Source organism: Melanerpes formicivorus, unplaced genomic scaffold (assembly GCF_026170545.1).
Source record: "Melanerpes formicivorus ecotype bairdi unplaced genomic scaffold, bMelFor1.0.p_v2 SCAF_159, whole genome shotgun sequence".
Classification (NCBI taxonomy): domain Eukaryota; kingdom Metazoa; phylum Chordata; class Aves; order Piciformes; family Picidae; genus Melanerpes; species Melanerpes formicivorus.
The window spans coordinates 587,599-611,387 of record NW_027142511.1 but is presented as its reverse complement, the minus strand read 5'-3'; the positions used below and the strand labels follow the sequence as shown (position 1 = coordinate 611,387).

At 53.5% G+C, this 23,789-nt stretch overlaps 2 protein-coding genes across 2 annotated transcripts; both read left to right on the top strand.

Annotated features, from left to right (window-relative positions):
- Positions 1-8,658: 8,658 nt before the first annotated feature.
- Positions 8,659-9,627, top strand: LOC137457108 (zinc finger protein 135-like). The gene has a single exon (XM_068168913.1). It carries the CDS (start codon positions 8,659-8,661, stop codon positions 9,625-9,627), a length of 969 nt encoding a protein of 322 aa, XP_068025014.1.
- Positions 9,628-12,853: 3,226 nt separating this feature from the next.
- On the top strand, positions 12,854-19,435 carry LOC137457095 (olfactory receptor 14J1-like; the record flags this gene model as incomplete). The annotated part of the gene is made up of 2 exons (XM_068168900.1): positions 12,854-12,862; positions 18,521-19,435. A coding segment is annotated over exon 2 (912 nt), but the record flags the coding sequence as incomplete, so codon positions are not given.
- Between the last annotated feature and the right edge of the window lie 4,354 nt (positions 19,436-23,789).

Here is a 23,789-nt window from a genome sequence, read left to right as displayed (position 1 = left end):
CTGCCAGGAGGCTGCAGGGGACGGCAGTCGGCAGCTGCCTCTGCTCCGAGCTCTTCCTCCTTCCTCTTCCTGCTGCTGTGCGCCCCTTTGGCCTGGGCTGTGGGGTAGGTGTGGGCAGGCGCGGGGCAGAGTGGGGGCTGCTGGGGTGGGGATCCCTTAGGGCTTGGGGGAGCGGCTGGTGGGGTTGGCATTGGGCTGCGGTGGGGCTGAGGGCTGTGTCCTGGAGCTGGGCTTGAGGAGGGCTCGGTGAGGTGTGGGGCTGGTGTGGGTGGGGCTGTGGGGGGTGGTTGTTGTGGGCTGTGGAGTTGTGGGGGCGTGTGTGAGGTTGGGTGGGGGCTTGGGGTCGGAGAGGGGCGTGTGAGGGGCTGGTGAGGAGCCCGTGGGGCTGTGTGGGTTTGGGGGTAGGAGTTGGTGGTGGTGGGGGAGGCTGTGTGTGGGTGTGGTGTGGGTCGGGGTGGTGAGGCTTGGAGTGGGGAGTGGTGGGGTGGTGTGAGGGGGTGGGTGTGGTTGTGGGGAGCTGTGTGTGGGGCTGGGTCGGGGTGGGTGTGTTTGGGGGTTCGTTGTGGTGCTGTGCTGCTGCCTCCCCCTGGTGGGGGCAGCTGCAGGCCCCCTTTGGCTGCTGCTGTGTTGCAGGCGGAGCCATTGGTGGGCTGCAGGGGCTGTCCCTGGCCCTGTGTCCCTGTGTCCCTGTGCTGGGGGCTGGGCTGGCAGCAGAGCTGAGGTGGCAGCGGCGCTGTGGGGGCTGCTGTGTGCAGGAGAGGTGGTGGTGAGCGTGGGGTGTGGCTTGCAGCAGAGGCTGCTGTGGGGGTGTGTGGGGGAGCCCTGGGGGTTTGGAGGCTTTGTGCTGGCAGGTGCCGGGCGGCTGCTGTGCTGAAGGGCAGCGGCTGGGCTGAGGGCCAGGTGCGGGGGGGAGCTGTGGGCAGGCTGTGTGCTGGGTGCCGTGGGGGTGTCAGGCGTGGGTGCTGTGCTGAGCCTGAGCTTGGGAGCGCCTGGGGCTGGTGTCAGCTGTGGGGCGATTTGGCTGTGCTGGGGGTGGTGGCATCCAAGGCCTCTGTGCTCTGCAAGCTCTTGAGGCACAAAGATTCCCTGGGGGGTTGCAGAGTGAGTCTCAGTTTCTCTGTAGGCCTCCTGAGCACAGAAAGGCTCAGGGCAGGGGGAGCTTTTGGTGATGGTTGTTTTGTGCAGCCTTGGGTGTTGGCTCAGTGTCTTGGCTCAGTTTGGTCCTTTCTCTGGTGGCCAGGTTCAGCTCCCTTTAGTTTTGGCAGCTGAGCACAGGTTGAGGCTTTTGCTGCAATGGTTTTTGTGCTGGCAGCATTGTGTGCTGCCAGCTGGAGTGCTGTGTGCAGCTGTGGTGCCCCCAAGAGGGGCAGGAGATGTTGGAGGGGGTGCAGAGGAGGCCATGGGGGTGGTGGGAGGGCTGTGGCAGCTCCCCTGTGGGGGTGTGTTGTAAGAGTTGTGTCTGTTGAGGCTGGAGAGGAGAAGGCTGTGGGGAGAGGTTGGAGCAGCCTTGTGGTAGCTGCTGGGGCTGCAGGAGAGCTGGGGAGGGACTTTGGTGAGGGGCTGGGAGTGATGGGCTGAGGGGGTCTGGATTGAAGGTTGAGGAGGGCAGATTTGGAGTGGGGCTTGGGAGGCAATTGTTTGGAGTGGGGGTGGTGAGAGCCTGGAGCAGGTTGGGCAGGGAGGTGCTGGCTGCCCCCTCCCTGGAGGTGCTGAGGGTGAGGTTGGATGAGGGCTTGAGCAGCCTGGTGTGGTGGAAGGTGTCTGTGGGCATGGCAGGGGGTTGGAGCTGTCTGCTCTTTGGGGTCCCTTCCAGCCCAAGGCATTCTCTGGCTGCTTGAATTTGGACACTTAGCAGAAGTGCAATGAAGGGAACTTGAAATAAGCAAAGTTGTGAAACTGGCTCTGAGCCTGGGGGCTGGGGGTGAGGTTGTTTGCTGGTTCTTAGCTTGGGAGCTGCATCTGAGCTTGGGATCTGGGTCTGCACTTTTGATCTGGGCCTGACCTTGAGGACCTGTTCTGAACTTTTGAGCTGCTGGAGTGCTGTGTGCAGCTCTGGTGCCCCCAAGAGTTTGGGAGCTGGGTCTTGAGCTTGGGTGTGGGTCTGAGCTTGGGGGCTGGGTGTGATGTTGGCTGATGATTCCTGAGCTTGGGAGCTGATTCTGAGCTTGGGAGCTGAGTCTGCACTTTTGATTTGAGTGTGAGCTCGGGGTCTGGTTGTTAAGCTCGAGAAGTGGTTTTCACCTTAGTTGCTGGTTCTTGGGCTTGGGGGCTGGCTCTGGGCTAGGGAAGTGGTTCTGGGCTCAGCTGCTGCTTTTTGAGCTTGGGGGCAGGCTCTGACCTTGGGAATGAGTTCTGACCTTAGTTGCTGGCTCTGAGCCTGGGAGCTGAGTCTGCACTTTTGATTTGAGTGTGAGCTTGGGTTCTTGAGCTAGGGGTACTGGTGCTGGGCTCAGAAAGTGGTTCTGGGCTTGGGGTCTGGGTCTGATCTTGGGTGCTAGTTCTTGAGCTTGGGAAGTGGTTCTGACCTTAGCTGCTGGCTCTTGAGCTCAGGGACTGGCTCTGGGCTTGGGAAGTAGTTCTGACCTCAGCTGCTGGTTCTTGAGCTCAGGGGCTGGGTCTGAGCTTTGGGGCTGGTTCTTGAGCTTGTGAAGTAGTTCTCACCTTAATTGCTGGCTCTGGGCTCAGGGGTCAGGCTATGGGCTTGGGGGTGGCCTCTGAGCTTGGGAGCTGGTTCTTGAGCTTGGGAAGTGGTTCTGACCTTAGCTGCTGGCTCTTGAGCTTAGGGGCTGGCTCTGGGCTTGGGAAGTGGTTCTGTCCTTAGTGGCAGGCTCTCAGGCTCGGGGGCTGGGTCTGAGCTTGGGAGCTGGTTCTTGAGCTTGGGAAGTGGTTCTGATCTTAGTTGATGGTTCTAGAGCTTAGGGTCTGGCTCTGGGCCTCAGGGCCTGACTTTTGAGCTCGGGGCTGGCTCTGAACTTGGGAAGAGGTTCTGACCTAGCTGCTGGTTCTGGGCTTGGGGACTAGGTCTGAGATTGGGGGCTGGCTGTTGAGCTTGGGAAGTGGTTCTGGGCTTGGGGCTTGGTTCTTGAGCTTGGGACATGGTTCTGACCTTAGTTGCTGGTTCTAGAGCTCAAGGTTGGCTCTGAGGTCGGGAAGTGGTTCTGGGCTCAGTGTCTGGGTCTGAGCTCAGGAGCTTGTTCTTGAGTTCAGGGGCTGGCTCTGGGCTCAGGGGCTGATTTTTTGAGCTTGGGAAGTGGTTCTTGTCTTAGTTGCTGGCTCTAGAGCTCAGGGGCTAGTTCTGAGCTTGGGAAGTAGTTCTGACCTTAGGTGCTGGTTCTCAAGCTTGGGGGCTGGCACTGAGCTCAGGGGCTGGCTGTTGAGCTTGGGAAGTGAATCTGAGCTTAGTTGGTGGCTCTGAGCCCAGGAGCTGAGTCTGCATGTTAGATTTGAGTGTGAGCTTGGGGGCTGGTGGGCTGGTTCTTGATCTGGAGAAGTTGTTCTGACCTTATTTGCTGGCTCTTGAGCTTGGGGGCTGGTTCTCGAGCTGGGAAGTGGTTCTGACCTTAGTTGCTGGCTCTTGAGGTTGCAGACTGGTGCTGGGCTTGGGGCCTGGTTCTGGGCTTGGGAAGTGGCTCTTGAGCTAAGGAAATTGGTTCTGACCTTACTTGCTGGTTTTGGGTTCAGGGGTCAGGCTCTGGGCTTGGGGGTTGGTTCTTGAGCTTGGGAAGTGGTTCTGGCCTTGGGGGTTGGTTCTTGAGCTTGGGAAGTGGTTCTGGCCTTGGGGGTTGGTTCTCGAGCTCAGGGGCTGGCTCTGAGCTCAGGAAGTAGTGCTGGGCTCGGGGTCTGGGTCTGAGCTCAGGAGCTTGTTCCCTGAGCTCAGGGCTGCTTCTTGGGCTTGGGGGCTGGCTCTGGGCTCAGGGGCTGGTTCTTAATCTCTGGGGCTGCCACTGAGCTCAGAGACTGGTTGTTGAGCTTAGGAAGGGTTTCTGACCTTAATTGCTGGTTCTCAAGCTCAGGGGTTGGTGCTGAGCTTGGGGGCTGGTTGTCGAGCTTGAGAAGTGGTTCTGAGCTTAGTTGCTGGCTCTGATCAGGCCCAGGAGCTGTATCTGCATGTTAGATTTGAGTGTGAGCTTGGGGGCTGGTGCTGAGCTTTGGGCTTGGTACTTGAGCTTGGGAAGTGGTTCTGATGTTCACTGCTGGTTCTCAAGCTCAGGGGCTGGTGCTGGGCTCAGGGTCTGGCTCTGGCCTTAGTTGCTGCTTCTTGAGCTTGGGGGCTGGCTCTGAGCTGCAAGAGTTGAGCTGAAGTGGCACAGTGCCCTGCAGAGGCAAAAGCTTTTCCCTGCCAGTCAGCCATTGGAATCATCTCCCCAGGGCAGTGGTGGATTGCCCTGCAGGGCAGAGTTGGAAGGCTCAGCTTGGCAGGGGGCTGGGCCAGCTCCTTTCCAGTGCAGTGTCAGCTGGCAAGGTTGGAGCAGCTGAGCCTTGGGGTCCCTTGCAGCCTGGCATTGTGTGGCAGCAGAGCTGTGCTGCTGGTTTTGAGGGCACTTGGAAAGCTTCTGGAGCATTTGTGCAGAGTGTGCAAGACATCCCTGAGCCTAGCAACTCCCTCAGCTCTCTTCAGAATGAACTCTGCAGAGCTGGAAGAGCTTTCCAGGAATTTGGCAGAGGTTTGGAGGAGTTAGGAAGGGATTTTGGTTCTCCTCCTCCTTGTCCTCTTCCTTGTCCTCCTCTGCCTCATCTTTTTCCTACTCTCCCTGGAGGCTGCACTTAGACTCCTAGAATCCTAGAGTGGTTTGGGTTGGCAGGGAGCTGCAAAGGTGCTGCAGTCCAAGCCCCTCTGCAGTCAGCAGGGACATCCTGCACTAGCTCAGGTTGCCCAGAGCCCTGTCCAGCCTGACCTTAAACATCTGCAGGGTTGGGACCTCAAGCCCCTCCCTGGGCAACCTGTTGCAGTGTTCCAGCAGCCTCCTGGTGCAGAACTTGTTCCTCACCTCCAATCTCAATCTGCTCTGCTCTAGTTTGAAGCCACTGCCTCTGGTGCTGTCCCTGCAGGCTTTGCAAAGAGTCCCTCTGCAGCCTTCTTGTAGTCCCCTTCAGGTACCAGAAGGTCACTCTTAGGTTTCCCCAGAGTCTTCTCCTCTCCAGGCTGATCACCCCCAGCTCCCTCAGCCTGTCCTGGTAGCAGAGCTGCTCCAAGCCCCTGATCATTTTTGTGTCCCTCCTCTGGGCCCTCTCCATCAGGTCCATGTCCTTCCTGTGCTGAGGGCTCCAGAGCTGGCTGCAGTGCTGCAGGTGAAGTCTCATCAGAGCAGAGCCAAGTGCCAGGATGGCCTCTGTCCATCTCTGGCCATGCTGCTTTTGGTGCAGCCCAGGCTGCCCTTGGCCTTGTGGGCTGCAGGCTCCCCCTGTCTGTTCCTGTCCAGCTTCTTGTCCAGCAGCACCCCCCAGTGCTTTTCTGCAGGGCTGCTTCCTATCCCCTCCTCCCCCAGCCTGTGCTGATTGTGAGGATTGTGCCAGGCCAGGGGCAGGACCCTGCCCTTGCTCTTGTTGAAGCTCAGGAGGTTGCCCTGGGCCCCCTCTGCAGCTTGTCCCCTTGAGCTCCTCCAACTTGTTCTGCAGGGTATTGCCTTAGGTTTCAGGAGGCAGAGAGGCTCTCTTTGAGCCTTGTGAAAGGAGTTGATTCCAAGCTGTGGCCAGAGGGTTGGATAGAATTGGGCAGTTTCCATGGCTGTGCTGTTCAGAGCTGCATCCTACAGTGCAAAGCATCCAATCCACAACAATCCATAGTGTGCCTGGGCCACGGGAGCCAAGCAACCTCCCTAGGCCAAAGCTTCCTCCAGAGCTCCACCAAAGCAGGCCAGAACCCCAGGCCCCAAATGCCTTCCCCCTCCCCCATGCCTCTCTGCCCCCCTGCCCCCATACCCAAGAGCTGCAGTTACAGAGTCTGGTAGGCAGCTCCCAGGTGAGCCAGGCCACTTCAGGCCGCAGTTGGCAGCACTGCCAAGGCCTCAAAGCTCCTCTGCAGAGAGACATCCCAGAAGCTGTTGCTGGGAGCAGAGAGGAAGGGCAAAGGAGGTTGGAGATCCTGTGCTGTTCCTTTGTGGAGAGTGGGTGCAGGCCTTGTGGGAATGAAGTAAGCTAGATGACACTTTGTGGTGTCCCTCTGGACTCTGCTGTCCCTTCTGGAGGTCTCTACTCTCTGGTGTAAGACCTCCCAGTGCCTTCCACCCACCACAGGGATTCTTCTCCATGCTCTCATCCAGGGGTTTCTGTTGGGCCCTGCTGTCTGTGAAGATCAGCCCTGGGACCTTGGGGACTCTGAGAGGGCAGCAAGTGAGTGGAGCTGGAGCACTGGATGGAGAGATGGAGGGTGAAGGCTGCAGGGGGTGGGAGGGCTTAGTTCAGCAGCTGTGAGGCTCTGGCTGGCTCCTACCTCCAATGGTGCTGGCAGCAGCTGACCCCAGAAGCTCCAAGCCCCAAACCCTGCCTGGCTCAGGACAGTCTCATGACCCCTCCTGACATGCAGCACAGCCCAAGCAGGCACTCAGGGCTCCTAGCCACACAGCCCAGCCATCCCCCATGGCAGGAGTCACCTGAGGTCTCACTCCCTCTCTGTCCCCCTTGCTCTCATCAGTTGCTGCCTGAGGTGTCTCCAGCATCCCTCCCCAGCCCTCATCTGTAACCCCCCCTTGGCTTGGTGCTGTTCTTTCAGGCCTCCAGCTGATCCCAGCCTTTAGTCTCAGGCCCCTTCCATTCTTGTGCTGCTGCTTCCAGCCCAGTTCCTTAGATGCTTCCTCAGCCACAGCATTTCCCACTCCACCCTTCCAGCTGCAGTGGCAGTGGAGGTTGGGGACCCAGGGCCATGGGAGAGCCAAGGCAGCAGGGCCATGGATGTGCTGGGAATGAGGGAAGGGCCTGGGAGTGGCCAGGCAGGAATTGGCCTCATCCCCCCAAAAAGGGGAGAGGATCCAGGGCCCAGGTGGCAAATGTGTGTGCAGGAAATGGCAGAATCTGGCAGCATTTTAGGAGGTGAAAGGAGTGAATTGTGCTGCAGCTCTGCCTGCGTCAGCTGGGAGATGAACAGCAGCCCATGGGCACTGTGCCCTCCCATCAAACCTCATTTTCTCTTGGGGCTGTGGAGTGGCAGCTCCAGGAGAACTGCAAAGAGGAAGGTGAGAGAAATGGTCAGGGAGAGAAGAAAGCAAAACCCTTTCAAGTGAGTCTCTTTGGGCTGCAGGTGTGTGAAGGGTGCTGGAGGTGTGAGGTTTGGGTAGGAGCCAGAGACTCCTCCAGCATCCCAATGGTTTAGTAGTGATTTAGCAAGAAGCTGCCCAAGTCCCTTCCCCCTTTGATGCACCTCCAGAAAGCATGAAGCTCCCTTTGTGTGTGTCCTGAGGGCTGCTGTGATCTTCTGTTGGGGAGTGGGCAGCAGAGAGGTGTGTGCAGGGCAGAGCTGAGCACAGAGTGGGTGTGGTAGGGGCAGGGCCAGGGAGGAGAGCTGTGGCCAGAGCAAGATCTGCTGTCAAAGGCAGCTGCAGGCAGCAGAGGCCTGGGCAGGCAGTGAGAGGAAGCTTTAGGCAAGGCCTGGGAGAGGCTGTGTGGAGGCAGCTGTGTTGTGGTCCTGGCCTGCAGCTGTGTGCTGGGGGCTGTGTGCTGGGCAAGGAGCTGAGTCTGTACTTGTTGAGGCCTCCCATCTTGATCAGCCCTGGCTGTGTGCTGTGGCTGTGCTGCTGGGCTTGGGAGCTGCCCCCAGCAAGGCTGAGCTGTGCTGCCTGGTCCTGGGCAGTGCTGAGCCATCCCTTGTAGGTCAGTGCTCTCCTCTGAGCCCTTTGCTTCTCTCTTGCAGGAGCTGTGTCCTCTCTCCATCATCCCTGCCCCTCTGTGGGGAGGAAGAGCAGTTTGCAGATTTGTCCCTGGGAGCAGCCTAACAGGTAAGGAACCCAGAGCAGGGCAACAGCAGGATCCTAGGCCCCCAGGGCAGCTCCCAATCTCCTTCACCTCCTCCTGTCCAGCATATTTCACCTCTCTATAGGAGCTCTGAGGCACATCAGGTGTTGTGGGTGTTGAGGAATGCTCCAGGCTGCTGGGGGTGAGTTGTGAGCAGGAGGTGATGTTTGGGGGTTGGGATCTGGAGGGTGGTGGGAGAAGGTCGGAGGTGGTTTGGTGTTCTTTGTTCAGTGCTGCTGCCCCCATTGTCTGAGCCAGGGGAGATTAAAGGACAGGGCCTGGGCCAGGATCCCCCCTGCCAATGTCACCAGGCTCAAGGAGAGTGGGACAAGACCACTTGTAAGCCCCAGGGTACCTCAGGGCACTGATCACAGGAACCTGGGGTCTCAGCACAGGTATTGGAGGTCTGTGCCCACACTGTGGCAGAAACTGAAGGTTTGAGGTCCCCTCTGCATTCCCTTCTCCAGCTGGGTGTTGGGAAGTGTTGGGAGTCAGGGAGTGTCATGACCCAGGCAGGATCTGAGGGTTTGAGGTCCTGGGCTCAGGTGCTTCCATCTTCCCTATTGCAGAGCTGTGACCCCTCCCTCCCACAGTATGGCCTCACAGAAGGACCCAGGCAAGAGCTGGGAGGAGAAGCAGCACCCAGAGATCAAGTTGGAGAAGCCAATGTGCAGTCCCAAGGGAGAGGAGGATGAGGAGGAAAAAGAGGAGAAGATGGAGGATGATGCTGATTATGACAACTATGAAGAGGAGGATGATGATGATGATGATGAGGGTGACCAGAATGAGGGGGAGGAATGTATGGAGGAGGATGAAGCCAGAGCAGGTCCCTCAGTGTCACCCAAAGAGCTGAATCAGTGCCTTGAGTGTGGGCAAAGCTTCCCAGGTAGCTCAGAACTAGTGAAGCACCACTGCCCACAACCTGGCTCCCGGCCGTTCATTTGTGGTGACTGTGGCAAGAAGTTCCGCTGGAACGCTGAGCGCATCAAGCACCGCCGCACCCACACTGGAGAGAAACCTTTCACCTGTGCTGACTGTGGGCAGAGCTTCACCCAGCGATCTAATCTCACCCAGCACTGCCGCTCCCACACGGGAGAGAGACCCTTCTCCTGTGACAGCTGTGGCAAGCGGTTCAGGCTGATCTCTCATCTTAGGCAACACCGCCTCACCCACACCAGTAAGAAGGCCTTCACCTGTAGGGACTGCGGCAAGAGCTTCAAACACAGCTCCACTCTCACCATCCATCGCCGCATCCACACTGGAGAGCATCTGTTCCCCTGTGCTGAGTGCGGCAAGACGTTCACCAGGAGTACTCTATACATCCAGCACCAACTCATCCACAGCGGTGAGAAGCCGTACAGCTGTGTTGACTGTGGCAAGAGCTTTACCCAGGCTGCAGGCCTCCTAGATCACCGTCGCGTGCACATTGGCGATAAGTCTTTCAGCTGTGCTGAGTGTGGCCAGGCCTTCAGACACAGGAGCACTCTCCTTGAGCACCACCGCACCCACACCGGTGTGAAACCTTTCACCTGTGCTAACTGTGGGAAGAGCTTCAGACGGAGCCAAAGTCTCACTCGGCACCGCCGCACCCACACTGCCGAGATGCCCGTCACGTGTGGCAACTGCGGTAAGAGCTTCACCCATAAGCGATCCCTCAGCAATCACCGCTGCACCCACAACTGAGAGCAGCCTGCACTGGAGGGGAGGCATAAATCCACCTAAAATCTGTTGGGTAATCATGACCCATCTTTGAGGGCCTTTCCAGCATCAAAATCATCTCTTTTTCCTTTGCAGTTCTCAGGGACTGGGGACACCAGCAGCAACCAACACCTCCTGCCCTTTTTAACACCAATTATTGCTAATGAGAACAATTACAGTGCTCAGTTGGCACAGCTGGAGCTCCCAGTGGAGCTCAGCAGGGCTTTGCCAGAGTCTATCTGGTTCTTCCCCAGGGTCTGTCTGGTTTTTCCCCAATGCTTTGTGTCTCCCTGGGGTAAGAAATCCTCTCTGTATATTCACCAATCATGTCAATAAAACCCAAAAGTTACCCAAATTCTGTCCGTTTGCTTTTATTTCAGATATCCCTGCCTCAATGCTCAAATTTTGGGGGCATTTGCTCCCAATGGATGGGGTGGAGCTGTGTGCCCAGTTCAGGGAGGGGAAAATGAGGCTCTCAGAAAAGTCTTGAGGGACATCTCAGAGGCATTCTTCAGGGGCTTTCAGGTGATCTTAGGTGTTTGGGATTTGGATGGTCCTAGGAGTGACTTTTGGAATCTTTGGAAGGTGTAGGGGCAAGCTCATGGAGATCTTTGGAAGAACTCAGAAAGCTTCTGTTGGCTTTCCACTCTGGGGCTGGAACAGGTTGAAGAGCTGAGAAGAGGTTAAGCTGCCTGTGCCCCCCAAAACAGAAGGGAGGGAAAAATAACACACACATGAATCAAAAAACCCTCTGGGTTGAGGTAAGGACTTGAGATAAGATCAAAAGAGTTGAATCCAAAGGAGATCCCATAATGCACACTGGCCTGAGGCTGTTTGCAGAAAGAAGCACAGCAGTGAGCAGCAGCAGCCAGGAGTTAAATCCCTTCAGTCCTCCCCCTCAGCCAAGAGCCAGCACCTGAGAGCCAGAACCCAACAGCAGCAACCAGAACAGGAAGCCTCTCATGTTGCCATCTGAACTTCAAGCCCTGTAGTACTTTGCTCCAGCCAGCACTGTCCCTGTGAAGGTGGCATGAGGCAGGATGGTGTGGAGTAATGGCAGCAAATTTTCAACTTAACCTTTGATATTCCCAAGCCCTCATTCTGTGCCATCTGCACCATGCCCAGCAGCAATCAGCAGCACACCTCAGGCACTGTCCATTCTCACTCCACAGGAGGTCACTTTGCAGTACCCAGAGGGCTGCTCACTGCAGGTGCTCTGCAGCTCCACTCTGTTCCAGCACAGTCTGGATCAGTCCATGCCCAGTCCAAATGCTGCAAATGCTGGGGCTGTGTTTCCAACTCTGGGGCAGTCTGAGTCCAGTGACTCCTTCCATGCCTCCAAGTGAAAGCAAACTTTGGCTTGCATCCCAGTACTCAGCTTCCAACACATCCAGGTGTGGGGATCCTCCTGTCACACCAGAAACACAGATGGGTTCCACCCCTTGTGGTTTGATGGTGTCAGAGCACTCTGGGCACCTGTATCTACTAAAGCTTTATTCTCTCATGGGTTCAACTTGCCAGGCCATTGGTTCTGTACAGTCCAACAAACCAATTTGCCTCTCCCTTCCATCTGGTTGGAGGCAGAGCCCCTCTAATTCTGTCTTGGGTCCCTTGCATCTTGTGAAGATGCTTTGGGAGTCCCTTCAGGAGGACCAGAAGCAGTTTCAGCTTCCCTGCTCTTCTTAGGCCATTTCCCACTGGAAACTGAGGCAGCATCTCTGGGGGGACGATTCCCTTGTAAGTCACAGACTCCTGCAGCCAGGACTGGATTGGGTTTTCCTTTCCACTTCCTCACGTGCTCCCCATGGTCACACAAGTAAAGCAGAGGGTGTGCTGTGCTGTGTGCCTCCCAGATTCTCTCCCTTGGACAGGGGAGCAGCTGCTCCTCATGGCTGAAACACCGGACTGTACAGGTGGGGAATAAAAGCTTCTTCTGGAGCTGATGGAACTCCTGGGACAGTTCCTTCACAGCTGAAATGCAGGCCTGGTCAGAGGAAGAGAGATTTCCTTTGCCTTGCTGGGGCCTGCTGCTTGTTTCATCCACTGTTTGTCCTTGGTCATCTTCCAAAGCCAGAGATAAGAACCAAGCCAGCAGCCCAGGCTCTTTCTCTTGTTCCCATGGGGACCCTGATCCCTCCTGGTCCTTTGCAGGATCAGCTGCTTTCCTTGTAGGCTTCTTTTTCCCTACAGGAGTGTTGTAGATGTGCCCTCAGGAATGAGCAGTAAGGATATCAATGAATAGATATATTGGTAGTCTATTGATATACAAACTATGCAGCAGGGGATTTAGTTTCCATTCACAGGCAGCAGTATTGGGTTGGTGGAACCACCTCTGCAGAACGTTTGTGCCTGGGCACTTCAGAGGAACCAAATGAGTTCTAGAATTTAGAGTTGAAACTGATTGGAGAAGCAGTGGGGGAGGGGTTGGTCGGTGACCGGCAAACCCTCAACCCAGGACAGTTTCAGCACTACCTGAACCCAAATTCTATAAAGCAAAGGTTTGGCTTCCTCACGAGCTGAGAACCTCATGAAATCTTTCCTTGGTGATGTGTTTAGAGTCCTGACAGTGCGGCACGGCTGTGCCCTAATGAAGAACTAGAGAACGGCGCCGACCGCGTGGCTGTGCCGCGGGGTTGCTGCTTCTCCCAGAGCACAAAGGTCCTGGAGCCTCCCAGGGGAAGCTTCAGAGGCTTTTGCCGCTGGCTCCACGAAGCGCAGCACCTGGCAAAGGTTCCCCGCTCTGGGGGCTGTAGCGCTTCAGGACCGGTGGTGCACAGGGGCTGCCATGGTTTCCTCCCGTGGCGATGGCTCATGCGGCAGTTGACCCCACGCTCCACGGCACTGCCCCCAGCCGGGCAACAGTGGCAATGTGCAGCGAGGCCTTCTGGAGCTGCTTCAAGTCCTGTGCACGAGCACCAGCGTGGGCGGCACTTGTTTACCAAACAACTCCTATTTACCATTTGCCCCAAAGAATACTGCTCCAGTCAGCACCCACTGCTAACACAATAATTAACCAATCAACTGATACTTTGCCAAATGAGCATAAGCACACGCTGTAAACAGGGCAAACAAACATGTAGCCTGGGCCTTGTTTGCCACAGGGGTGGAAACATGCCCAGGCAGATTGTTGTCCTGGACTCAGTGGTGCCATGGTCCCCCCGCCACTGACTCCAGAAGGGAGGGGGGACAAAGGGAGTTTGAGTCACACACACAGAAGCATGTTCTGGTAATATTTGGGGCACAATCCTGGTCATAAGCACCATTCACTACGAGGCGCAGCTGATCCTGGCACAGGCTGCTTCTCTGACACAGCTGCCATGCCTGTGGCACTGTCTGTAGGTCCAGAGACCTTCTCTTATCCCTGAGCCCTCTAGAGAGTGATGAGCAGTGCTCAAGAGGAATAGCCCAGGCCCAAACACATTGCAGTGATTTCTGTCTCTCAGACTGACAACAGACTTTTCCCAAACCTTTCCCCAGCTGGGGAGGATTTTGCACTTACTCAGGGGTGAAATTCCAAAGCACCAGAGGTGACCACCAGCCTAAGAATTTGCCCCTTCTCTCCCCCACCCCCTGTCACTCCTCAGCATCCAGCATCTGGGCAGATCTCACAGTGGTTTCCACATCTCTGAGCCATTGCCCTAAGCTAACACCCAGCACCATCAGCAGCACAAACAGGGCTGAAGCTCATCAGCCCCCTGAAAGCAAATCCATCAACATAGTGAACACACCACACCTGTTGAAATGGAACTTCATATGCTGCAGTTTCCATTCATTGCCCCTTATCCTCTCCCAGGGCAAAAGTGAGCAGAGGCTGTCCCTGCCTCTTGTTTCCTGACCCCCAGCTCTCACATATTGATAGGCATTGATCAGATGTCATCTCAGACATCTCTTCTACAGATTAAACAGCTGCTGGACTCTCATCCTCTCCTCATCAGTCAGTACTCCAGTCCCTTGAGCATCCTCACAGCCTCTGCAGCAGATCCCTGTCCCTCTGGAACTGGGGAGCCCAGAACTGGATGTAATATTCCAGGTGGGGCCTCACCAGGGCAGAGTAGAGGGGGAGGAGAACCTCCCTGGATCTGCTGGCCACACTCTGCCAAATGCACCCCAGGACCCCACTGGCCTTCCTGGCCACAAGGGCACATTGTTGTCCCATGCAGAACTTGCTGCCCACCAGAACTCCCAGGCCCTCCATGGGGCTGCTTTCTAACTATTTGTTCCCTTGAGTGCTGTAGGGTTCACATTGTTCTGGACATTGCATGGTGCAGATCACCTTCAGTGAATCTCAGGCTCCCCAGAAATTGCCAGTGGATTCCTCTTAATCACATGGATCCTGTCCCAGCAGGCACTAGTGCAGGAGAAGGAACACCAAGCTGGAGAGAAGGAGAAAGGGAACTGAAAATCTCATCACCTGAATCTAGAAAGAAAGCCCTTGGTAGCAAATGTCCATTCTGGATGGACACAGAACACAACACAGAGAGCTGATGAGAGCAACTGCTGGGGGTGCAGCAACTGCCCTGAGAACCCTAAGGAAGGGCTGGAGGGGGGAGGGCATTCACTGGAATTCCAATACCTGATAATACCTCTTGGACATACTGAGAATCACAGAATTGTCAGGGTTGGAAGGGACCTCAAGGATCATCCAGCTCCAAGCCCCCTGCCATGTCCAGGGACACCTCACACCAAAGCAGGTTGCTCAGAGTCACATCCAACCTGGCATCAAAACCCTTCAGGGATGAGACTTCCACCAGCTCCCTGGGCAACCTGTTCCAGTGTCTTTCCACCCTCATGGGGAAGAATTTCTTCCTAACATCCAATCTGAATCTCCCCACTTCTAGTTTTGCTCCATTCCCCCCTAGTCCTATCCCTGCCCAACACCCTAAATAGTCCCTCCCCAGCTTTCTTGTAGCCTCCTTCAGATACTGGAAGGCTACAAGAAGGACTCCTTGGAGCCTTCTCTTCTGCAGACTGAATGACCCCAACTCTCTCAGTCTGTCCTCATAGCAGAGCAGCTCCAGCCCTTTTCTCACCCTGGTGGCCCTTCTCTGGACACCTTCCAGCACCTCCAGATCCTTCTTGTAATAGATGCTCCAGAACTGGACACAGTGCTCCGGGGGAGTCTGACCAGGGTGGAGCAGAGTGGGAGAATCACCTCCCTGGCCCTGCTGGCCACATTTCTCTTGATACAGCCCAGGATACAATTGGCTCTCTGGGCTGCAAGTGCACACTGGTGGCTCCTGTTGAGCTTGTGGATGAACACTTCCCTTAAGGATAATCCAGAATTAGAAGCACAGGATGGGGATGGAAGAGGCTCCTGATCCAAAGAAGAGAGATTCCAAATGTGTCCAGAGATGCAACCTAACTGATTAGCAAACATTGACTGCCTGAAGTCAAGGCACCTCTGAGGGAAAAACACTCAGGGTGTGCATCCATCCAGGCTGTCACCATCCCATAATAAGGAACAAACACACAGGGTGGGCAGCTCCAGGAGGAAAGGGAAAGTCTTGGAGATGTGGCAGTAAAGACAGGAAAAGATTACCCCTCAGCTGGTCAGGAATCTGTGCCCCTGGGGCAGTTCTCCCAAATGCAACTGTGGCTGATCAGTGAGAGACTCCAAGTTGGGTCCAAGGAGATGTGAAATGGCACAAATGAAACAGTGCTGCAAAGGAAAGGGCCTCTGCTTGGCACAGATTTGCCTGATGCTTTCTGCCTTGCTCAGGAGAAAGTGAAGCAGAAAAGGCCATGGTGAAGATCTCTGCTCTCCCAGTCCTCTGGAATAGGACTGCAGGTGCAGGATCAGCTTCCCAGGGAGGAGTGAAACAGGTTGTAGAAAGAGCTGCTCAGGAGGGAATGGCTCCAGGCATGGTCTTTGCCTCAGAAGGAGGAGTGGGCACAGCACTGAACACAAGCTGTTGTGTTTCCATGGATCAGAGAGGAAGGACATCCATAGACATGGGTGAGAGATGGGAACAAAGCAGGATTGTGCAGTTAGTAGGAGCCAGCACAAGTTCTGCACCATGAGGGTAGTGGAACGCTGCAACAGGTTGCCCAGGGAGGTAGTTGGGGTCCCATCCCTGGAGATCTTCAAGGTGAGGCTTGACAGGGCTCTGGGCAACCTGATGTAGTTGAGGATGTCCCTGGGAAGGTTGGACAAGGTAAGCTTTGGAGGTCCCTTCCAGCCCAGCCCATTCTGTGATCAGTGAGATATGGGAACCAAGCAGATTCTGCATGAAGTGCAAAAGGAAGACAGCACCTGGGGCTTCTCAGAGCTCTGGGCCTGGCTATGGTTGTGGATTCCTGCCTTGGGCTTCAGACTCAAGAAGTTGGTTGGAGCACTAATCCTGAGCTTGTTCCCCTTTGTTTGCATGGCTGTTAGAGTGCAGGGCATGTGTGAGTGCTGGTCTGCTTGAGGGAGCAGAACAGGGGACAGCAAGGGCCTCTCTGGGAAGTGCTGGGGCAAATGTTGCCTTGAAGAGCAGGCCCTAAGACTCTGTATTCTCCTAAGCTCCCATTTAAAGGACCAGGCCTAAGGCCTGTCTGCATTTCATAGAGCAATACTGAGCAAGACTTTCCTGAGGTTCTTCTCCCTATTCCAAATGCCCTGGGATGGAACAAACCCTGCACACAGGGAAGAAGGCCAACTGCAGATGGGTTGTGGCAGGAGAAAAGTGGCCAGACACAGGAATTGCCCTCTCCCAGACTCAACACTGCTGTGGCCACATCTGGATTCCTGGTATCTGGGTGCAAAGTTCAGAAGTCCAAAGGGGAAGCCAGGAACTGGGGAGGCTGCAGAGGAGATTTTCCAGGGTGGGGATTGACATCTCTGTGGAGAGGCTGAGTGCTGGGCTGCTTCAGCCTGCTGAATGGAGGCTCAGGGCACTGCCATAGCAGTGTGCACATGGCTGAAGGGTGGTTTCAGAGAGGATGGAGATCTTCTGGAGAGTGGAAAGAGACCAAAACTTTCAGAAAGTGCAGCTTGGAAGGTTCAGAGTGGAGATGAGACCAAAGAAATGTCCCTCAAAGGACAGAGTTGCTATGCATGAGGCCATCCAGAGATGTCAGGAAATGGCAGGGAGAGCTGAGACAGCTCAAGGAAGGGATGGAAATAGCAGGGGCAGAGCTGGATGGGGAAGCAAGATTGGTGTCAGCAGCCTAAAGGGAAAGAGCTGCAGGCATGGGACAGTGTAGGACAGGCTGCAGTAGGGATGGCCAAGCGCTCTGGCAAGGCTGAGAGGCCTTGGTCTTTGTCCTTGGTCTTTGTCCCCTTGGATCTGGCAGTTGCCTCTGCCACCAAGGCCTGTGAGGAGAAACTTGGCTTTGAGGTTTTGAGGTTCTTCTATTGCAAGGGCAGTGGTCAGGGCTTGGCCTTTCTGTTTCCTAGACCAAAGGCAAGTTTTTCTGCCCTGTACTTTGCCTTTGTCTCCCTGCAATCCTGGCCTCTAACAAGCTGCTCTAACGAGTCCCTGGGGAGCCTTTGTCAGTAACAAGCCTCAGTGAGGCCAATCAGTGCTTCAAGGTACTTTGGAGTTTTCTTCTGACTTGAACTTCTTGAGAGGCTTCTTGGCAGTACCTTGGCAGTCTCCTGGCAGTACCTAAGGATGATGTAATCAGCCCCAAATACTCCATGGGGCTCATTAAATACTGCTGAACCTCTCATTATTGCCAAGGTTTCTGTAGATAATTGGAGAGGTTTGTATTGCACAAAGCATCTGATAAAAATGATTTCACAGGGTGAATCAGAGATCTGACCCACAGGTGAGGGACAGGATCTGCCTTGCCAGGAGCTGGGAGTCAGGGCTTGGCCCTTTGGATCCATGAAACCCCTCCAGGTTTCCTCAGCAGCAGAGCCACCTTGAGCTGCTTGTCCTGACCTGTCAGCACTGTCTCAGTACTCTGCTCTCACCAGAGCCTGGAGATGCTTCAGTTCCTCCAGTGAAGCTTCCCTTGCATCCACTCTCTCCTTCTGCTCTAACCAGACCCTGGGGACCCTTTCCCAGTATGCTTCACTGGGACCCATTAAGAGTAGAAGAAACTTCAGAGTTTGACTCTGACTTCTGGAGAGGTTTCATCAGCTTCTTCTCAATCCCTGAGGGTTACAGGGCAACAAAAGCCACCAGAAGAGTCATTAAAACTCCTTGGGCTGGTACGCTGCTGCCCTATTGGGCTGGACTCTTGGGCTGGAAGGAGCTGCTGGTGAGCAGGCAGCACTGCAGTTGACAGCTCTTGCCAGGAGCAGCACAGCACAGCAAGGCTGAGGACACTGCCAGAGGGTCTCAGGGAAATGAGGAAGGCAGAGAGAGCTTCAAGCTGTCCAGGACTGGGAGAGTGACTGAGAGCTCACTGGAGGAGAAGTCACTGCAGTCACTGACACAGTGAGGCTGTGGGTGCAGGACACTGCAGCTGTAGCTCCTGGAGGCATCTCCATCTCGACTGCTGATGCTCAGCTGAAGGCTCCTGGAGTGTGCACACAGAAGGAGGACCAAAGCCCTTCAGTTCCATCATGTGAGCAGCAGTGAGCAGAGCTGGGTAAGGAGAAGGCTTCACCCCCAGCCCCTCTGCCTTTCTCTCTTCCCTTCACTGTCTCTGCAGCACTGCAGGCCTGCTCCCTGTTTCTCCACCTCTCCATGGGACTCTCATTCCCTGGGATTGGGCTGTTGGTAATTTTCTGTTCTGACTCCAGAGGAATCTTCCTGGCAATGCTTGGTCCCTTCTGCATTTGAAGCTGTGATGAACTCTGCCATGGGTTGGTAGTGATGGGACTGAGCTGATCCATTCCTCATGCATCTCAGGGAAGGAGGTTACAATGAGGCTGAGAGAAGTGTGCCCTGACTTGTCACTGCCTTTCCCTCCTTGGACAGGTCTCCATGGCCAGAGGCAGCAGATGGCCAACAGCAGCTCCATCACCCACTTCCTCCTCCTGCCATTCCCAGGCACAAGGCAGCTGCAGCTCCTGCACTTCTGCCTCTTCCTGGCCATCTACCTGGCTGCCCTGCTGGGCAATGGCCTCATCATCACCACCATAGCCTGGGACCACCACCTCCACACCCCCATGTACTTCTTCCTCCTCAACCTTGCCCTCCTTGACCTGGGTGCTATCTCCACTACAGTACCCAAATCCATGGCAAATTCCCTGAGGAACACCAGGGACATCTCCTATGCAGGATGTGTTCTCCAGGTCTTCTTTTTCATATTCCTAATAGCTGCAGAGATTTCTCTCCTCACCATCATGTCCTATGATCGCTATGTTGCCATCTGCAGACCCCTGCACTATGAGACCCTCCTGGGCAGCAGAGTTTGTCTCAACCTGGCAGCAGCTGTTTGGGGCTGTGGCTTTCTCTATGCTCTGCTGCACACAGCCAATACATTTTCCCTGCCCCTCTGCCAGGGCAATGCTGTGGACCAGTTCTTCTGTGAAATCCCCCAGATCCTCAAGCTCTCCTGCTCCACATCCTACCTCAGGGAACTTGGGCTTATTGTGGTCAGTGCCTGTTTATTCTTTGTCTGTTTTGTGTTGATTGTGGTGTCCTATGTGCAGATCTTCAGGGCAGTGCTGAGGATCCCCTCTCAGCAGGGACGCCGCAAAGCCTTTGCCACCTGCCTCCCTCACCTGGCTGTGGTCTCCCTGTTTATCAGCAGTGCCTTCTTTGCCTACTTGAAGCCTTCCTCCATCTCCTCCCCATCCCTGGATCTGGTGGTGTCAGTTCTGTACTCAGTGGTGCCTCCAGCAGTGAACCCTCTCATCTACAGCCTGAGGAACCAGGAGCTCAAGGCTGCCCTGAGCAAACTGATCCCTGGATGCTCTTAGAAGCAATAAACTCTTTGTCTTCTCCTGCAGAGCAGTTCTGATGTCACTCAGTGCAGGCCCAGCCTGGCTGCTGGAGTTCTGGCTGCTTCTGCCTCTGTTCCCCTTGTGAGATTGCTGTTGCCACACAAATGTCTTTCTTCAAACCATTTCTGGTTCAGTGTTGTCCTTTCTGGTGTGACCCAGACGCTGCAGACACGAGGAGCTGTGCTCCCTTTATGTTCAACACAATAAAGGACACTGCAGGGAGTTGTTTCTCTGAGTTGCTTCCTCCAAGGCTTCTGTGGAGCTGCAGGGCAGTGCCTGTGTGCAGAGTTGGAGGGGCAGAGTCTTTCCAAACGCCCATTATGCCTTGTCTCAGTAAAAACTTTATCCCCTTATGCACTCCCACTACAGATTGGGCCCTGACCCAATACAAACTGCATCTCCTGACTGCCTCCCAGTACAGACTACACCCTGTCCAGGTACAAACTGATGTCCTGATCCCATCGCAGTATTGTCCAAGATCTGTCCCAGAGGAAATAGATCCAAAGGCATCACCCAGTACAGATTGGAGACCATCTCACTGCAAAGTGGAAGCTCTGGCCCCCTCCAAGTACCAGCTGTCTGCATCCTAGTGCAAACCAGATACCACGACTCCTTCCCAGTGCAGACTGTGCCTGCTCCCAGTGAAAGCTGCATCACCTGAACCCCTCCTAGTACCAGACTGGGCCCCATCCTAATGGGACGGAGATTGGAATCAATACAGCTGACCAGTATGATCGAGTATTGTTCCTTTATTGTTCCAGTGTTGCAGGCCTATGGTGCAGGCCTGTGGTGCAAGTATAGCACAGTAAAGTAAAGCATAGAAGAAGAAGGGAAAGGAAAGGCAGAAGTGTGTAGCAAGGGAACTTCTACAACTTATATAAGATTGGAAAGCCTTGTTGGCATGGCTCCATTGGTTCCCTAGGAGTGACCACACATTGCACTATTACAGATTATTGGTCCAACCACTAATGACATGTGAGGTTGTTGATGCAGGTGCATGTCCTGCTGTTCCAAGATAACTTTCTATGTTTACAGCTACCAGTGTCCTGTTTTAGTTACATGCTGCAGGCACAGCACTGTTTTGCCACACTGATAGCTGGATCTGCACTTATGCTGAGCATGGCCTACCACCATGTCAGGCTCCAGGCCTGCACTGCCAGGTTGCTCACACTGCTTGTCGCTGGCATTGCCACAGGGGACAAAATCTTGCCTTTGCTCTAGGAAGCAGAAAGGCCAAGTCCTGACCACTGCCCTTGCAATAGAAGAACCTCAAAGTCTCAAAGCAAAGTTTCTCCTCACAGGCCTTGGTGGCAGAGGCAGCTGCCAGAGCCAAAGGGACAAAAGTCTTGGTCCTGTTGGGCTTCTCAGCCTCACCAGAGCCCCTGGCCATGCCTACTGCAGCCTGTCCTACATTGTCCCATGCCTGCAGCTCTTTCCCTTCAGGCTGCTGACACCAATCTTGCTTCCCCAGCCAGCTCTTCCCCTGCCATTTCCATCCCTTCCCTGAACTGTCTCAGCTCTCCCTGTCATGTCGTGACACCTCTGGATGGCCTCATGCATAGCAGCTCTGCCCTTTGAGGGAGATTTCTTTGGCTTCATATCCACTCTGAACCTTGCAAGCTGCACATTGTGGAGGTTTTGTTCTCTTCCCAATCCCCAGAAGAACTCCACTCTCTCTGAAACCACTCTTCAGTCATGTGCACGCTGCTATGGCAGTGCCCTGAGCCTCCATTCAGCAGGCTGAAGCAGCCCAGGCCCCTCAGCCTCTCACTCCACAGAGATGTCAACCCCTGTCCTGGCAGATCTCCTCTCCAGCCTCTGCAATTCCTCTCCATTCCTTCAGACTGGACATTCCCACATCCAGGGACCAAGCATCCAGATGTGGCCATAGCAGTACTGAGTCTGGGGGAGGACAATTTCTGTGTCTGGGTGACCACACTCCTCCTTCCACAGCCCAGCCTCAGTTGGTTTTCTCCACTATGGTTGGCCTTTACTCCCTCCCAGGGCATTTGGAATGGTTCCTCGCAAAGCCTGTAGTGCCTTTCTGACTGGGTGGTTTGAACCTTAACTGGTACTTAAGAGCTTTCCCCGCTCCCCCTTTCCTCTTTCCCAATAGACAGGAAAAAGAAAGGGAAGTACCCAATCCACCAAGAAATAATTGTATAGTACTAATTTAGAGCTAATATGGAGAGCTAATAATAATAATAATAATAGTGTGTATTAATGGAAACTTTAGAGCTTATACAGACTCAGAGAGCATTGTTGGCATAGCTTCATTGGTTCCCCACGAGTGATCACACATCATACTGTTATAGATTATTGGTCAAACTACTAATAACACACGAGGTTGTTGATGCAGGTGCATGTCCTGTTATTCCCAGATAACTCTCTGTGTTTATAGCTACCAGTGCCCTGCTTTGGTTACATGCTGCAGACACAGCACTGTTTTGCTACACTGCTAGCTACTTCTGCACTTATGCTAAGCATGGCCTACACTGTGTCAGGCTCTAAGCCTATACTGCCAGATTGCTCACATCACTTATTGGTATGATTGCCACAAATCCCCCTTTTTGTTTTTGTGAGCAATCTGGTCATGGGAGTTGTTCCCATCCCATACAGCATAAGTTGATCATCATGTGCATTAAAGGGAATAGCCTTAACAGCATTATCAACTGTAAGGCACAATGGTACAGACGAAGAGTAAATAATGAGAACAAGAAAAACATTAGCAAGGTAGTCAGGTCTGAATACATTGCATACAAAGATCAAGGCACAAAAGTTCACAAATACAGCAAGCCAATCCTCAGCACTATCCTCTGCAATCTGCTCTAAAGATATGATACATCTTTATTTTTCCAAGATGGTTGAGAGTCACAAACTGTTTAGGCTTAGCAAGACTCTCCTTAATCCATGAAGATGAAGCTGGCCAGGCTCATTCTCCATAGATAAAGAAAACTACTTGCAGGCAAGCAGTGAGAGTGAAAAAGCTCCACTGGTGTGTTAAAGATGGCATTCTGAGTACTCATTATTCTAAAACTGAATGCAACACAATGAGGCCTTTTCACTCCTCCTAATGATACTGATCTCTTAATGTTCACATAACAGTTAAGCAGTCAGGACACTCAGTTATAAGTTAGATGCTTTCTGTTGACATCTTGGATTAACGTGACAGTCATTGAGGTCAGTTCTAGGCAGGTTTGCTGACTGTCATTTTCATGACAGTTGTGCTGTATTCGTGCTGTCCTGTGGTGAGAGGGTTGCAGCACTTTGCAAAGTTGATGTTTCTAGGTGCTGACATGAGCTAACTATCTCTTGTTGGTACCATTAAAAGACTTTTTGCTATGGGGTATTCTCTCTTTTCCCCTTCTTTTTTTTTGGGGGGAGGTATTTATTTGTTTGGTTTTGTTTTCAACCTAAAATGAAGATGTCTGTTGTGTTACAATGAATTTTGATTTTGATTTTCCCTCTAAGTGTGTAAAATGATAGCCACCTGGTGAGATAACACATAAGTTCACATGAACATTTTCTCTAATCACACAACAATCAAGCAACCATAATATTCAGTCCTAATTCACATGGTGCTGTGGTACATATGTCTGATTGATGCTTTTGATCCCAGATTATCATAACAGTTATTGTGATCGATGTTCGACTGCATGGGAAATGCTGTGTCCTCATTGTCTTGATTCTTCTGCCGTTGTTTGTTGCAATGATTGCATTTGAAAGAAAAGAAGGCTCCGAGGTGACCTTATTGTGGCATTCCAGTTTCTGAAGAGAGCCTACAAGAATGCTGGGGAGGGACTTCCTAGGGTGTCAGGAAGTGATAGGACTAGGAAGAATGGAATGAAGCTGGAGTTGGGGAGATTCAGGCTGGATGTGAGGAGGAAGTTCTTCCCCATGAGAGTGGTGAAGCCCTGGAATGGGTTGTCCAGAGAGGTGGCTGAGGCTCCATGCCTGGAGGTGTTTAAGCCCAGGCTGGAAGAGGCTCTGGCCAGCTTGATCTAGTGTGAGGTGTCCCTGCCCATGGCAGGGGGATTGGAACTAGATGATACTTGTGGTCCCTTCCAACCCTGACTGACACTATGATTCCATACATTTTTTTAATTAATTTTGATTTTTTGTTTGTTTTTAATGTAATCTATTTTAAAATGTTTATTTTTTTTGTTGTTTCATTTTTTATCAATTTTTAAAAAAATCTATTTGTAATAAATTAGTTTCATTTTGTTTTGATTTTATTGTTCTTTTTTTGCAAGTTTAATTTTATTTTTTTCCATTCTTTTTACTTTTTTAGAATTATTTTTTATTTTAATTTTTAATT